The following is an 18,059-nucleotide window of genomic DNA, read 5'->3' as shown; positions in this document are numbered from 1 at the left end:
TTATTTTTTGGTTATCAACAACCTGTTCAGTCTCTTCCAATTATCATGGCTTCTTTTCAGCATCGCCAGAGCACTGGCAATTTTTCAGTGGTACCTGAAGTGCCTTACACGTCAGGTCCCGGGCATGGTAAATTACTTGGATGACATTTTGGTGGCCTGCAACGACACCCGGGGTCTGGCCGACAACTTCTGTGCAGCATTTCTCAAGGTAAGAGTTGTTGTATCACTCCCCAGTTTGAATGTTTAGGCCACCTTTTCAGTTCCTCAGGCATTCACTCTAACCCACAGTATATGGAGGCTGGAGACTACATAACACCTTCCTACTAACCTCCCCCCTCCCCCCCTCTCTCCACACACACACACACACACACACACACACACACACACACACACCAGCCAGCTGAGATCAGTGTTTGGGCAACTCAAGTGTTATCGTAAATTTATTCTACATGCTGCAGCCATAGCTGAACCCTCACATTACCTCTGCTGCAAAAATATCCATTGGATGGTACTTCACACTTTGAAACGGACCCTCCTCCAGCCTACCTGTTTGACAGTCTATGACCCCGCCAAACCTCTTCACTTGGCAGCAGATGCCCCTGACTCCGAGGTGGGGGACATCATATCCTGTATCATCAATGGTGTTAAATGTCCCATAGTGTCTGTGTCAAAGACTCTGCTGCAGTCCAATGCAATTACAGCAAAATTGAGAAGGAAGCTCTGGCCAGTATATTTGGCGTCAAAAATTATCACCACTGTGTATATAGCCATCACTTCATCCTTTTAACTGACCACAGGCCCTTATTCCATCTTTTAAAGGAGTATGCTGCTCTTCCAACACCGACAGTGTGCTGCCTTTGGTGTTGGGCCCTGTTTCTGTCTAGTGCCAACAATGACATTCAATTCCATCCTTCATCTCATCATGCTAATGCTGATCTCCTCTCATGTTGGTCTCTTGGAAAGTGTCCATCCTTGCCGATCCAGAGGTCTGCCTCCATCTGGATGAGATGCCAAAGATGCAGTGGCCAGCCTGCCATTCAACACCAAGCTCGTCACACATCTCACAGCCAAGCACCCAGTGCTCCATGAGATTCTTCGCCTGGCATTATACAATTGACTCCCGAGACCATCAGCGCCTTCCACATCCGCAGGTCCAGGTGTACTGGAATCACTATCAAGAGATTTCCACACTCAACAGGGTGCTCTTGATCCAGGGGGACGACAGCCACATCAAGGTCATCATCATGACTGCTCTCCGACAACATACCTATTCCTTACTACACGTCAAAACACTGGTCCTCACACAGCATTTAGCCCACCAACATGTGTCTTGGAGGTGAATGTATGCTGCTATCACCTGCATGGTTGAGGTCTGCTCTACCTGCCACAGCAAGAAAGCTGCTCCGCCACATTTCTTCTTTCCTTGCCAATATCTTGGCCCAGGCTACTACATCTGGCCTTTGCTCGGCTATTCTTGAGACACTCTACATCTACATCTACATTTATACTCCGCAAGCCACCCAACGGTGTGTGGCGGAGGGCACTTTATGTGCCACTGTCATTACCTCCCTTTCCTGTTCCAGTCGCGTATGGTTCGCAGGAAGAACGACTGTCTGAAAGCCTCCGTGCACGCTCTAATCTCTCTAATTTTACATTCGTGATCTCCTCGGGAGGTATAAGTAGGGGGAAGCAATATATTCGATACCTCATCCAGAAACACACCCTCTCGAAACATGGCGAGCAAGCTACACCGCGATGCAGAGCGCCTCTCTTGCAGAGTCTGCCACTTGAGTTTATTAAACATCTCCGTAACGCTATCACGGTTACCAAATAACCCTGTGACGAAACGCGCCGCTCTTCTTTGGATCTTCTCTATCTCCTCCGTCAAACCGATCTGGTACGGATCCCACACTGATGAGCAAGACTCAAGTATAGGTCGAACGAGTGTTTTGTAAGCCACCTCCTTTGTTGATGGACTACATTTTCTAAGCACTCTCCCAATGAATCTCAACCTGGTACCCGCCTTACCAACAACTAATCCTATATGATCATTCCACTTCAAATCGTTCCGCATGCCTACTCCCAGATATTTTACAGAAGTAACTGCTACCAGTGTTTGTTCCGCTATCGTATAATCATACAATAAAGGATCCTTCTTTCTATGTATTCGCAATACATTACATTTGTCTATGTTAAGGGTCAGTTGCCACTCCCTGCACCAAGTGCCTATCCGCTGCAGATCTTCCTGCATTTTGCTACAATTTTCTAATGCTGCAACTTCTCTGTATACTACAGCATCATCCGCGAAAAGCCGCATGGAACTTCCGACACTATCTACTAGGTCATTTATATATATTGTGAAAAGCAATGGTCCCATAACACTCCCCTGTGGCACGCCAGAGGTTACTTTAACGTCTGTAGACGTCTCTCCATTGATAACAACATGATGTGTTCTATTTGCTAAAAACTCTTCAATCCAGCCACACAGCTGGTCTGATATTCCGTAGGCTCTTACTTTGTTTATCAGGCGACAGTGCGGAACTGTATCGAACGCCTTCCGGAAGTCAAGAAAAATAGCATCTACCTGGGAGCCTGTATCTAATATTTTCTGGGTCTCATGACTCTCTGCAGCTGCCACCGCCCTTCACAGAGGAATGGGGTACTTAAAACTCTAGTACATAGGGCGCGCACTATCTCTGACGCAGAGAGTCTACCCCAGGAATTGGAACATCTGAGAACTGTATTTCGGAAAAATGGGTACTCAGAGTGGCAGATTCAACGTGCTCTCCGCCCAACCACTGCGGCACAACCTCTTGAGATGGATGAAGTCACGAGGGAGGAGGTAGGCACTGCATTTATTCCATACACAGGCGCACTCTCGGGGAAAATCGCTCGCATTCTGAAGAAACACCGGGTCGGAACTGTGTTTTGTCCTCCAGATAAAACTCGTGCACTGGTGGGGAGCGCCAAAGATGACCTCGGTTTGAGGAAGGCCGGCGTGTACCAGATTCCGTGTCAATGTGGCAAGTCGTATATTGGTCAGACGATGCGTACCGTCGAGGATCGATGCCGTGAACACCAGAGGCACACTCGCCTGATGTATCCGAGCAAGTCGGCGGTCGCTGAACATTGTTTGTCGGAAAATCACGCCATGGAATATGACCGCACGAGGATTCTGGTACAGACGTCGAGATACTGGGACAGCGTTGTTAGAGAGGCCATCGAAATTCGCACCAATGACGACCTCATAAACCGTGACTGTGGCTATAATCTTAGCAAGGCTTGGGAACCAGCGATCGGGTTAATCAAGAGTAAATCGAGCAAACGTATAGTTGTGACGACCACGGCGGACAGAGCCATCACTCCGACGTCATCTCAGACGCCGTCGCAATCTGTTCCACCGCGCGACCGTGGCGCGGGGCGCGGACGGTGGAGGGAGCGCGCCGCGGGCGGAGGGTATTTAAATCGGCCGCCGCCGCGACCGAACCCAGTTCCCTCTGAGCAGCCATAGCGTACGGATCTCCGTGCCGGCACGTTCACAGGAGCTCAGTCCGTCAGTTCACCTGATGATGGCGACATGTATGATCGCCAAAATATTGTGCCCGTTGGACACTATAGACCGGCAGCACACCCGTGGATATTTTGACTATCAAATACGCCGGGAGAAACTCAAGAATCACACTTATTTTGATGTCAGCCATTTTTTTGTTTGTGCGAGGATTTAGAGAAGGAACTGCAGTGCGGTCTTCCTCTGTGAAACAGCTTTGGAAAAAGGTGTTTAGTATTTCAGCTTTACGCGTGTCATCCTCTGTTTCAATGCCATCATCATCCTGTAGTATCTGGATATGCTGTTTCGAGCCACTTACTGATTTAACGTAAGACCAGAACTTCCTAGGATTTTCTGTCAAGTCGGTACATAGAATTTTACTTTCGAATTCACTGAACGCTTCACGCATAGCCCTCCTTACACTAACTTTGACATCGTTTAGCTTCTGTTTGTCTGAGAGGTTTTGGCTGCGTTTAAACTTGGAGTGGAGCTCTCTTTGCTTTCGCAGTAGTTTCCTAACTTTGTTGTTGTACCACGGTGGGTTTTTCCCGTCCCTCACAGTTTTACTCGGCACGTACCTGTCTAAAACGCATTTTACGATTGCCTTGAACTTTTTCCATAAACACTCAACATTGTCAGTGTCGGAACAGAAATTTTCGTTTTGATCTGTTAGGTAGTCTGAAATCTGCCTTCTATTACTCTTGCTAAACAGATAAACCTTCCTCCCTTTTTTTTATATTCCTATTAACTTCCATATTCAGGGATGCTGCAACGGCCTTATGAGCACTGATTCCCTGTTCTGTACATACAGAGTCGAAAAGTTCGGGTCTGTTTGTTATCAGTAGGTCCAAGATGTTATCTCCACGAGTCGGTTCTCTGTTTAATTGCTCGAGGTAATTTTCGGATAGTGCACTCAGTATAATGTCACTCGATGCTCTGTCCCTACCACCCGTCCTAAACATATGAGTGTCCCAGTCTATATCTGGTAAATTGAAATCTCCACCTAAGACTATAACATGCTGAGAAAATTTATGTGAAATGTATTCCAAATTTTCTCTCAGTTGTTCTGCCACTAATGCTGCTGAGTCGGGAGGTCGGTAAAAGGAGCCAATTATTAACCTAGTTCGGTTGTTGAGTGTAACCTCCACCCATAATAATTCACAGGAACTATCCACTTCTACTTCACTACAGGATAAACTACTACTAACAGCGACGAACACTCCACCACCGGTTGCATGCAATCTATCCTTTCTAAACACCGTCTGTACCTTTGCAAAAATTTCGGCAGAATTTATCTCTGGCTTAAGCCAGCTTTCTGTACCTATAACGATTTCAGCTTCGGTGCTTTCTATCAGCGCTTGAAGTTCTGGTACTTTACCAACACAGCTTCGACAGTTGACAATTACAATACCGATTGCTGCTTGGTCCCCGCATGTCCTGACTTTGCCCCGCACCCGTTGAGGCTGTTGCCCTTTCTGTACTTGCCCAAGGCCATCTAACCTAAAAAACCGCCCAGCCCACGCCACACAACCCCTGCTACCCGTGTAGCCGCTTGTTGCGTGTAGTGGACTCCTGACCTATCCAGCGGAACCCGAAACCCCACCACCCTATGGCGCAAGTCGAGGAATCTGCAGCCCACACGGTCGCAGAACCGTCTCAGTCTCTGATTCAGACCCTCCACTCGGCTCTGTACCAAAGGTCCGCAGTCAGTCCTGTCGACGATGCTGCAGATGGTGAGCCCTGCTTTCATCCCGCTAGCGAGACTGGCAGTCTTCACCAAATCAGATAGCCGCCGGAAGCCAGAGAGGATTTCCTCCGATCCATAGCGACACACATCATTGGTGCCGACATGAGCGACCACCTGCAGATGGGTGCACCCTGTACCCTTCATGGCATCCGGAAGGACCCTTTCCACATCTGGAATGACTCCCCCCGGTATGCACACGGAGTGCACATTGGTTTTCTTCCCCTCTCTTGCTGCCATTTCCCTAAGGGGCCCCATTACGCACCTGACGTTGGAGCTCCCAACTACCAGTAAGCTCACCCTCTGCGACTGCCCGGATCTTGCAGACTGAGGGGCAACCTCTGGAACAGGACAAGCAGCCATGTCAGGCCGAAGATCAGTATCAGCCTGAGACAGAGCCTGAAACCGGTTCGTCAGACAAACTGGAGAGGCCTTCCGTTCAGCCCTCCGGAATGTCTTTCGCCCCCTGCCACACCTTGAGACGATCTTCCACTCTACCACAGGTGAGGGATCAGCCTCAATGCGGGCAGTATCCCGGGCAACCACAGTCGTCGTCCGATCAGGGGATGCATGGGACGAGCTGGCCGTCCCCGACAAACCCCCATCCGGACCCCCACAGTGATGCCCACTGGCAACAGCCTCAAGCTGTGTGACCGAAGCCAACACTTCCTGAAGCTGGGAGCGAAGGGATGCCAACTCAGCCTGCATCCGAACACAGCAGTTGCAGTCCCTATCCATGCTAAAAACTGTTTTGCAAAGAACGTCTGAACTAATCTACAGAGAGCGCAAACAAATTGACAAAATTTAAACGGTTATTAAAATACAAGATTGCCTAGTAAATGCAGTAATGCTGCTACTTGCGCACTGCTGACACTGCTCGGCGGCGGAAGGAGACTATGCGAATTTACACTATTCAGGTACTAAAACGCGATGCTACACTCTCAAATACTATAATACGCCCGAAATTTATGAATTAAACAATGCAAGTACCAAAAACACGCAAAGAAATTAAGAATTAAACTATGTAACAAATGAGTGAGCTAGGAGTATACGACTTGCTGCTGCAGCTGCTTATCCAACGGCGGCAGGGAGCACTCCTGGTGGAAGTCATAGATGTGGGTTATGGTTTTCCTCAAGTTTCTCGAGTGACCAACACACCCAACATCTTACTACTCCACACTTCAGGATGCAAAAAAACTTCATGGCCATCCTCACAGCTCTCAACTCTCTACACTTCTTCCAATCACAGCCCCCTCATACACTTTGAAGTCCATCTGCCACAGGTTTTCTATCCTCAATCCAGTGTGGACCTTTGTATTTTCTGAAGACTGTCAACAATGGCACCCAGCTAACATTTCTCGACTTCTGGACCACACTGCAGTGGAAGTAAAGCTTCCAGACAGTACCGCTTGTCATAAACATATTAACTAGTTGTGGTCTCACCACATTCCACTTTTTGAGCACATGAGTTTACCTTCCTCTTTTGTTCCAGGGGTTCGACCTTCTCAGCCTCCTCTTCCGAACAATGCCTGCACTAGTCAACTGCACCCAACAATGGCTCCTTCAGAGGAGTTATCTGACCACCAGCACAGCCAGCTCTGATGCCCATGAAGGTGTACCTCACCTCCCCAGTTACATCCACAGTTGTTGGGCAACCGATGCAACCCAAGGACAGTGCATGGGACTACAGTCTTTCCTCCCCAGCCAGGAAGCCAAGGGGTGTGGGTGGGGTGTGAAAGATTTGCTCTATCGTGGGCTTACACCTACTCTGTCAGCAACGTATAGTACGTCCAAGTTACTTGAGCAGTCGGTTTCTTAGCAGATGACCCAAGAAGGCTACCACACTCCACATGGCCACCAGACAGCAGACAAAGTGCTGTCAGAGTACACTGGCCCCATGGACCTTCTTTTGGCCACATGGCAGGAAGTAGAACAAGCTGCATACCAGGCCTGGAGCTGTACTTCAGCTGGTACTCAGTACCTGAGCACTGGGGCTAGGTGCCGAATGCAGTCACATTTCATCCTTCAAGAGCTCACTCCAGAACCATCGCTATGCCATCATTGCTGCCCATGCCAGTCTTCTCATCCCGCAACCTACAATGTGACCTTTCAGGAAGAAGATATGGAACCTAGGTGGTGAGTGATCAGCAGATTTGTAATAATTCTGGGTTCATCCTTATAGCTGGCTTCACCAAACTTAGTAAATTTATTGTTATGAACTCTGACAGACAGGCACCTTCAAGACTTCATTTTGGCACCTAGCATGCAAAGACTTCAGTTTAAAACTCTTTGTTTATTCACCAGTGATGTGCCTTCTGCCTCAAGCACTGTCTGTGTTAAAACAAGAACATTTATTTTGCTTGTGACTGTTTTCAACTGTCTTTAACAAAGGAACATTGCGTTATCTTGACAAAAATAAACTTAGAGCTCTTTGCATACCTGAGCATTCTTTTCTTGACCGCCTGTGGTGGATACCTTACTTTGGTAGTTACTGTACACTTCGCGCATAGATCTTTTCACAGATGCACAATCTCTACTAACTTTCACTTATCATCATTTATGTGTTCCCTTTTGAACCAAGAGTGCAACAATGTCTTCTTCCTCAGCATCTGCCAAACTTCGTTATTAAAACATGGTGGGTCTTTTCCATCCTTGATCCACTTACTAGGCACATAACTCTAAAGACCATGATTTACAATCTGTGTGAACTTTGCTCATAATTCCTCTACACGTACATCCATCTTACTGGAACTAAGTGATGCCAAGTCACTGTCTAAATGAGATGTTGGTAACTGCTTATCTGCTGTGTATCTAGCAGACACTCTCCTAGCCTTCTTTACTGATTTATTAGCTTTCATAATCACAGTTGCCATAATGACATCATGATCACTAATCCCCATTTCTGTACTGAAATTGTCTATAAGTGGAAGAGTTAAATGTGAAACTTACCAGAGTTTTAACAAATTCCCCAAAAAGGCAGAAGAAATCCAGGAAGAAATAGGAGATTTGAAGCAGTAGAAAATAAATCTTTGGTGACTAAGATCTGCAGCCAACTGGGCACACGAAAGGGTAAAATATATTAGACAACACATGTGAAATTAGATTACTGTATCAATTCTTATGAAAAGGTATTTTATAATACATCTACGGTTGTCTTTAGTATTTCTAGTCAAAGGTCAGTCATTATTGTGTTAATGTTTGGCTGAATTACAGTAGCTCTATTTATTTAATGGTCTGATGACAGTGTGTTAAAGGATTATGGTCAGTTCATTTAGAAATCCACACAAATGTTGTTAATACCTCAAACACAGGGGGAGGGGTCTACTGGTTACTGTGAGCTCCAAAGTTAGGAGAGTTATGGAGTCCTTTAGGCAGATAGCCTTCAGGGCTGGATAGAAAGCCATTGTGCACATGGTATGTCTAACAGCAGCCTCATCCATGATGTGGAGATTAAGGGCTACTGGCCTCGTGCATGGGGTGCAAGCAGAGCTTGCAATTTGCAGCATTGTTCCCAGAATTGATGGGGGCCTTAGGTTTGAAGCTAAGTGGAGGGTCTCAACCAATGGTTTCTTCAACTCTGGGATGGTCTTGGCTGCAGATTTCTAGATCTGCTTTATTTTGTGGGGTTTGTTACTTTATTTTGTGGGGTTTGTAGGACTCCCCTTGATAGGTCAGGGGTGCACTGCACAAAGGAAGTACCTTCTCGGGGAGTGGAGTGCACACGAGGATTTTTTAAGGCCAGGCAGTAGTTTGAGGTGCTCTGATGAAAACTTGCCAGGCGATATGTGACAAGAGAAGTCAAACGGTGTTCACAATATAGACACTTCGACTGTCATAATTTTATCAGTAAACTGTCAGAGTATTTGTAATAAAGTTCCCAAATTTACTGCCCTCCAGGAAAGTTCTTGCACTCTAATTATTCTTGGGACCGAGAGCTGGCTTAAACCTGAATTAGGAAACTCTGAAATATTTAGTGAGTTGTGGAACATGTATTGGAAAGACAGATTAAAGGCTATAGGAAGGGGAGTGTTCATTGCAGTTGACAAAAACATTGTCTCTACAGCGGTAGAAGTTGAGTATGACAATGAAGATACCTGGTTGTGTACAACAGGTGTAGGTGGAACTAAGTGAATTGTTAGATGTTTTTACCGGCCACCCGATTCTACTTTGATAGTTCTACAGTCAATCAAAGGAAGTCTACAGGCAACAGTGTTTAACTACCCAGATCATGCAGTATTACTTGGAGACGACTTTAACCTACCAGGTATAGACTGCAATGTCTATGGATTCATTACGGAGGGTACATACAGACAGCCATGCGAAATACTTTCAAACATGTTTTCGCCATCTTGAGCAGGTAGCTTGGCTGCCCAAATGCAGTGGAAATATCTTAGACCTTGTAGCTACAAAAAGGCTGGACCTTATCAACAATGTTAGTATAGAAACGGGATTTAGCAATCATGATGTCGTTATATCAACTGTGATTACAAAAGTTTATAAATCAGTCAAGAAGGCTAGGAGAGTGCTTCTTCTACATACAGCAGATAAGCAGTTATTAGTATCACACTTAAACAGTGAATCGGCATGACTTAGTTCCAGTAAAATGGTGTAGAGGAATTATGGGAAAAGTTTAAGCAGATTGTAAATCATGGTCTGGATAGATGTGCCTAGTAAGTGAATAAAGGATTAGAAAGACCCACTGTGATTTAATAATGAAATTCGGCAGTTGCTGAGAAAGCAGAGGCTGCTGCACTCTCGGTTCAAAACGCAACACACAAATGATGACAAGCGAAGGTTAGTAGAGATTTGTGCATCTGTGAAAATATCTATGCATGAAGCCTACTATAACCATCTCACCTTAGCAAAAGACCTGGTAGAGAACAAGAGAAAACTCTTGTCTCCAGTAAAATCGCTAAGTGGGTCAGAGGCTTCCATCCAGTCCCTTGTTGACCAATCTGATGTGACTGTTTAAGATAACAAAATGAAAGCCAAAGGTTTAAATTTCATATTCAAGAAATCTTTCACATAGGACAATCCTACAAACATGCTGTCATTTGACAATTGGACAGACTCCTGTACAGACAACGTAAAAATAAGCACTCCTGGCGCAGAGAAACAACTGAAAGGTTTGAAAGTAAGTAAATCACCAGGTCCGGATGGAATCCTAGTTGGATTTTACAAAGAGTAATCTATGGCATTGGCTCTTTACCCAACTTGCATTTATCTTGAATCTCTCATCCAGCACAAAGTCCCAAGTGATTGGAGAAAAGCACAGGTGACTCCAGTATGTCTGGAGGGTAAAAGAACACACCTGCAAAATTAGAGACCAATATCACTAACTTCTCCATGCTGCAGAATCCTTGAACACTGCTCAGTTTGAATATAATAAACTTTCTTGAGACCAAGAAGCTTATGTCCACCAATCAGCTTGGTTTTAGAAAGTATTGCTCATGTAACACTCAGCTTGCCCACCTCGCACATGATACACTGCAAACTACGGGTGAAGGGCAACAGGCAGATTTCGTATTTCTAGATTTCCAGAAAGCATTTTCACGGTGCCCTACTGCAGGCTGCTAATGAAAGTACAAGCGTATGGCATAGGTTCACAGATATGAGGGTGGCACAAAGACTTCTTAAATAAGAGAACACAGCAGGTTTTTCCCTCACTCTATTTGCGAGGGGCCCAGGAGAGGAAATGACTAGCAGTGGTACTGAGTACCCTCCTCCATGCACTGTTCAGTGGCTTGTGGAGTATCGATGTAGATGTAGTTGTAGACTAGTAGCCTTCTCTTTTTCCATACCTCGTGTGTTGCTGCAGACTATTTTGAAGACACTGCTCCATATCTTGAATTTGGTAAGAACATACATTTCTAACAGTTGTTAGATGAGATTTTGTCGTGCTACATTATCTGTAGCATGATAGCATCATAGACTTGATGATACATGACAACTGATTCTTCTTTCACATTCTCAAACATGCACTCACTCAGCATTAACGAAAAGTCCTGATTTACTTAACTGCAAACATGAAGCACAAATAATGTTTAACCCAGAAGTTATCACAACAATGATAACGTCATTTGCCTATACAATTATAGATTCCCAGGGCATCAGCCCATGGTCAAGTTATAAGATTATGCAGCTTGCAAATTATTATATCAGCTAAGGAATCACAAAGTCAGTTCTCTTCCACAGGTATTAAAAGAAGTTTATCTGGTCAGTTATTGGAAGTAATTGGGATTTGAGTCATAAGTCTGGGATCAAGACTACTTGCAGCTTTTACCAATATATAAATCAAAGGAGATGAGGGTTATTTTACTAATTTTTGAAGTAAGAAATAAGCTTTATTGGAAGTAAACGACTATCGCTTTGAACCAATGCAGTATTAATCAACATTTCAATTTTCAAAAAATTGTTTTATCGCATTTTGGAAACTGAGGCCAAGGCAAGGTGCAGAAATGAAAGACAGTCCTTGGAGATGGATGATAAAGCATTTTTAAAGACATTCCTGGGAAATTATGTTACGGCAAACCTGTTAGGACTACAAAATGCTTTGAGTAGCAACAATGTTTGTAACTTTCTGTTAATGGTGAAATTTCATGCAAGTTCCTAGTAATTTAATATTTAGAAAGTTTAACAGTCACACACACTAAATTAACCACCATGAGTAAAACTATTTGCTGTGCTAATAATTAAAAACTAAATGAGTGTTAATGAACCAATTAAAACTCAAGAGCTGGTCCTCTTCAAATTTAGAAATATCTCTCAAATTACTGAGCCACAAGGAAAAATCTAGACTATTGTGTCCGCATTTTACTTTCTGTTGAATACTTTGTGGCTCGCAGCAACAAAAATCAATAAGGTACTTATCACGCAAAAATGAGCCTTAACAATATTAGCTAAAGGAAATAACTGAAAATTATGAGATAAAGGGCACTTTTACTATTGATATAGGGCAGACATGACAACTGAGACCTGTGTTTTGTGCTCCTGTGAACAAATTCATTTTATGGCATTGTGTGTGGCAGTGTCACACCAATGCATAGACCTCTCATTTTCACTTTTCATACTGTAATACAGAAAACAGGGAGATCATTCACTGCGTGTGACTACTGACCACAAGGAAAACTATCCCTTTCCATCAGCATTTTATTCATCCAGTAAGCATGAAAGTGTGGTTATGTATTCACACTTGCCCATCTGTTTCAGTTATTTTTCCCTGTTACATGCCATCCACACACTGTTGTTTCTTAAAGGATTTTCTCATTGTTTGTTCTTGTGGTCTTCAGTCCTGAGACTGGTTTGATGCAGCTCTCCACGCTACTCTATCCCGTGCCTACTGCAGTACCTACTGCAGCCTACATCCTTCTGAATCAACTTAGTGTATTCATCTCTTGGTCTCGCTCTACGATTTTTACCCTCCACGCTGCCCTCCACTACTAAATTGGTGATCCCTTGATGCCTCAGAACATGTCCTACCAACCGATTCCTTCTTCTAGTCAAGTTTTGCCACAAACTTCTCTTCTTCCCAATCCTATTCAATACCTCCTCATTAGTTATATGATCTATCCATCTAATCTTCAGCATTCTTCTGTAGCACCACATTTCGAAAGCTTCTATTCTCTTCTTGTCCAACCTAGTTATCGTCCATGTTTCACTTCCATACATGGCTACGCTCCATACAAACACTTTCAGAAATGACTTCCCGACACTTACATCTATACTCGATGTTAACAAATTTCTCTTATTCAGAAACACTTTCCTTGCCATTGCCAGTCTACATCCTCTCTACTTCGACCATCATCAGTTATTTTGCTCCCCAAATAGCAAAACTCCTTTACTATTTAAGTGTGTCATTTCCTAATCTAATTCCCTCAGCATCACCCGACTTAATTCGACTACATTCCATTATCCTCGTTTTGCTTTTGTCGATGTTCATCTTATATCCTCCTTTCAAGACACTGTCCATTCCGTTCAACTGATCTTCCAAGTCCTTTGCTGTCTCTGACAGAATTACAATGTCACTGGCGAACCTCAAAGTTTTTATTTCTTCTCTGTGGATTTTAATACCTATTCCGAACTTTTCTTTTTTTTCCTTTAGTGCTTGCTCAATACACAGATTGAATAGCATCGGGGAGAGGCTACAAACCTGTCTAACTCCTCTCCCAACCATTGCTTCCCTTTCGTGCCCCTCGACTCTTATAACTGCCATCTGGTTTCTGTACAAATTGTAAATAGCCTTTCGCTCCCTGTATTTTACCCACGCCATCTTCATAATTTGAAAGAGAGTATTCCAGTCAACATTGTCAAAAGCTTTCTCTAAGTCTACAAATGCTAGAAACATAGGTGTGCCTTTCCTTAATCTTTCTTCTAAGATAAGTCGTAGGGTCAGTATTGCCCCACATGTTCCAACATTTCTACGGAATCCAATCTGATCTTCCACAAGATCGGCTTCTACCAGTTTTTCCATTCGTCTGTAAAGAATTTGTGTTAGTATTTTGCATCCGTGGCTTATTAAACTGATAGTTCGGTAATTTTCACATCTGTCAACACCTGCTTTCTTTGGGATTGCAATTATTATATTCTTCTTGAAGTCTGAGGGAATTTTGCCTGTCTCATACATCTTGCTCAGCATATGGTAGAGTTTTGTCAGGACTGGCTCTCCCAAGGCTGTCACTAGTTCTAATGGAATGTTGTCTACTCCCGGGGCCTTGTTTCAACTTAGGTCATTCAGTGCTCTGTCAAACTCTTCAAGCAGTATCATATCTCCCATTTCATCTTCATCTACAACTACATACTCTTCCATTTCCATAATATTGTCCTCAAGAACATCGCCCCTGTATAGACCCTCTACATACTCGTTCCATCTTTCTGGTTTCCCTTCTCTGCTTAGAACTGGGTTTCCATTTGAGCTCTTGATATTCAGACAAGTGGTTCTCTTTTCTCCAAAGGTCTCTCTAATTTTCCTGTAGGCAGTATCTATCTTACCCCCAGTGAGATAAGCCTCTACATCCTTACATTTGTCCTCTACCCATTCCTGCTTAGCCATTTTGCACTTCTTATCGATCTCATTTTTGAGACTTTTATTCCTTTTTGCCTGGTTCATTTTTTGCATTTTTATATTTTCTCCTTTCATCAATTAAATTCAATGTTTCTTCTGTTACCCCGGGATTTCTACCAGCCCTCGTCATTTTACCTACTTGATCCTCTGCTGCCTTCACTATTTCATCTCTCAAAGCTACTCATTCTTCTTCTACTATATTTCTTTCCCCCGTTCTTGCCAATTGTTCCCTTATGCTCTCCCTGAAACTCTGTACAACCTCTGATTCTTTCAATTTATCCAGGTCCCATCTCCTTAAATTCCCACCTTTTTGCTGTTTCTTTAGTTTTAATCTACAGTTCATAACCAATAGATTGTGGTCAGAGTCCACATCTGCCCCCGGAAATTTCTCACAATTTTAAACCTGGTTCCTAAATCTCTGTCTTACCATTATATAATCTATCGGAAACCTGTCAGTATCTCCAGGGTTCTACCATGTATTTAACCTTCTTTCATGATTCTTGAACCAAGTGTTAGCTATGATTAAGTTATGCTCTGTGCAAAATTCAACCAGGCGGCTTCCTCTTTCATTTCTTAGCCCCAATCCATATTCACTTACTATGTTTCCTTCTCTTCCTTTTCCTACTGTCAAATTCCAGTCACCCATGACTATTAAATTTTCGTCTCCCTTCACTACCTGAATAATTTCTTTTATTTCATCATACATTTCTTCAATTTCTTCGTCATCTGCAGAGCTAGTTGGCATATAAACTTGTGCTACTGTAGTAGGTCTGGTCTTCGTGTCTATCTTGGACACAATAATGCGTTCAGTACGCTGTTTGTAGTAGCCACCGAACTTCACTAATTCCCACTATATCTAACTTTAACCTATCCATTTCCCTTTTTAAACTTTCTAACCTACCTGCCCGATTAAGGGATCTGACATTCCACACTCCGATCCGTAGAAAGCCAGTTTTCTTTCTCCTGATAATGACATCTTCTTGAGTAGTCGACGCCCGGAGATCCGAATGGGGGACTATTTTACCTCCGGAATATTTTACCCAAGAGGACGCCATCATCATTTAACCATACAGTAAAGCTGCATGCCCTCGGGAAAAGTTACGGCTGTAAGTTTCCCCTTGCTTTCAGCCATTCGCAGTACCACAACAGCAAGGCCGTTTTGGTTAGTGTTTTAGGGCCAGATCAGTCAATCATCCAGACTGTTGCCCCTGCAACTACTGAAAAGGCTGCTGCCCCTCTTCAGGAACCACACGTTTGTCTGGCCTCTCAACAGATACCCCTCTGTTGTGGTTGCTCCTACGGTACGGCAACCTGTGTCGTTGAGGCACGCAAGCCTCCCCATCAACGGCAAGGTCCATTGTTCATACAGACTACAAAACTCAAACTGATATATTCCACACAGACTGCAAAACTCAAACTGGTGTATTCCACATAAATAGTAAGACTGCACCCAAAGGTACAAAGCATTTAATGGTCTGGTTAATTTCTGAATCACTAAATTAATGAATAAACGACCGGAAGGAATGAGAAGTAGCTGAATAATACATCACAAATATCTGTCTATGAACCAAAGGTAAATGTCATTGAATTCATTCTTTCAAAAATATTTAAATTAAGGAAAGAAAGCTAAATTTTAAAATCATACAGACATCACAATCACTAAAGATAGAAAATCCCATGTCATCCAGCACAGGCTTCAGCAAGTGAGTGACTATTCTTCAGAGAGACATCCGAAGATGGAAGGAGGTATTAATTAGATACAATATCGTCCACGTATATTTCGTATTCCTGAACAAAGTGCTCTTGAGTACAATTGAAAGTGTATAGCATTTTAGTTAACAGGTTTTCTTTTAATGCACTGTTTTAAGAATTTTCTTTTACCTTATCTTGCACTGTGGGAATTGAAATGAATACTTGCTCAATTTGAAATCTGGCAGTAAATCCATCGCAGTGTTGACACTATCAATATGAAGAGTCTGAGATGGGACCTGAAATACAGTAAAATAAAAGTAAGCTTCAAACAAAACACTAATTTCTTTTGTATCAAATCTTTTGATTCATTTTTGAGGTACTAAAAATAACAAAAAATAATGCAAATAGAGAAAATGTATGGAACAAAAGATGACAGAGCCAAAAATACTTCCTAAATACTCGCATTGTGTCACTTTTCTTTTGTAGTCCTCTATAAACACACCAAACTTAATACTAGTCATCTCCCTAATCACTCGCTGTCCTGAGGGGTGATTTGTTTTTGAAACAGATGGATCAGTAGTGTCTATACAGTGAGTACTAGTGACTAGTCTTCTCCCTGATCACTGACTGTCTGGAGGGGTGATTTTGTTTTTGAAACAGGTGGGTCAGTAGTGTCTATACAGTGAGTATTAGTGATGAACACTGTCAGAGTAATAAAAAGAAATGCATTCATGCTACGATTTACACAATGATGCACATTATACCATCATAAAAGGCCACTTGTGCAGCAATTCCTCTTGGAGAGGAGTTTAATTAGCTTATACAGATTAGACCGGTACCTTCTGAAGCCACAAAGAAAGTTCCTTTCCATGCACTACACTTTTCAGTTATACACATCCACACTTTACTCTCCTGTTTCTTTTCTTCAACTGCCCTAATCACAAAAAATCAGAAACTGATGCTATGGCTTTATTGTTAGCTTCTACTATTGTCTTTTCAATGTTTTCAGGTATACTATTTTAGTCCTATAACAATTGATTGTCAGGTGTACTTTGAAAACTCCCAATTAATTGCTTGAGTATATCTGTACTAAATGCAGATACTACACTGTCATTGGCAAAATGTAATTAGTTCAGATGAGTTCCATCAAATATATATTCTTTCCTCCATTTCCCAGTTTTGGGACCTGAAAATTTCCTCTACGGCTTTTGAGAACAGTTTTGCTGATAAGATGACTCCTTGCCCAACACTGCTAATGATAATTCATAGTCACTGCTCAGTTCTATAATTTTGTACACAACTTTTACATAGTCTCTTGTGGAGCAACCACTTCTAATACCAACTTGTTCCTTTACCTACTTAAAATCTAATGAATTTGTTAAGCAATTAGTGGTAACTACAGAGAGGAACTGTATAGGACCATAGTATTTGTTGGTGTTGTCTGCCTCCCTTTATATATGAAGTAAAATAATTACCGAATTATTACAGTTTAGGGGAATTTTCTTCATATGCAAAAATTATGTAAACAATTTTGTAATTTCCATTTGTATTGCGCCACACTGGATAACTACCAATGGTATATATTTTAGCAAATGTTTCCCTAAGACTGTCTTCTTCTGGATTTAAGTATCCAAAAATATATAGTGGATGTTATACAGCAATCGAGCGCACTGTAGGGCTAAAGCCATCTCTCACTTTGCGGAAAGACATGCAAATCAGTATCATCAGGTTATGGGATCTGACATTCCATGCTGTTCTGTTTTATTTCTTATTTTTTATTATTTCTATAATTTTGTTATTTTGTTTCATATTTCTTAATTTTTTTTAACTTTTTTAATTTTTTATTTTTCCCTTAATTTTTTTGTTTTACAGTTACACAAATTTAATTCATAACAAAATAATATAATTGCAGAGAGAAAAAAAATCTACTCACCGAGAGGCGGCAGAATGCACACATGAAAGGAGGTTATAATTAGGCAAATTTTGGAGCCAGTGGGTCCTTCAGGCAGAAGGGT

General features: G+C 42.7%; 1 protein-coding gene across 2 annotated transcripts in view; it reads right to left on the bottom strand.

Annotated features, from left to right (window-relative positions):
* Positions 1-18,059, bottom strand: part of LOC124619781 (centromere/kinetochore protein zw10 homolog) — a 202,720-nt gene that overhangs the window by 112,697 nt on the left and 71,964 nt on the right. For both annotated transcript variants that reach the window (XM_047146367.1, XM_047146368.1), the window contains exon 5: positions 16,234-16,340. In XM_047146367.1, the coding sequence (XP_047002323.1) occupies positions 16,234-16,340 (107 nt within the window). The remainder of the gene's footprint in view (positions 1-16,233; positions 16,341-18,059) is intronic.

The sequence above is a fragment of the Schistocerca americana genome, chromosome 6 (assembly GCF_021461395.2).
Source record: "Schistocerca americana isolate TAMUIC-IGC-003095 chromosome 6, iqSchAmer2.1, whole genome shotgun sequence".
Lineage (NCBI taxonomy): Eukaryota > Metazoa > Arthropoda > Insecta > Orthoptera > Acrididae > Schistocerca > Schistocerca americana.
Note: the sequence above shows the minus strand (reverse complement) of the source record. Positions and strands in the feature narration are given on the sequence as shown.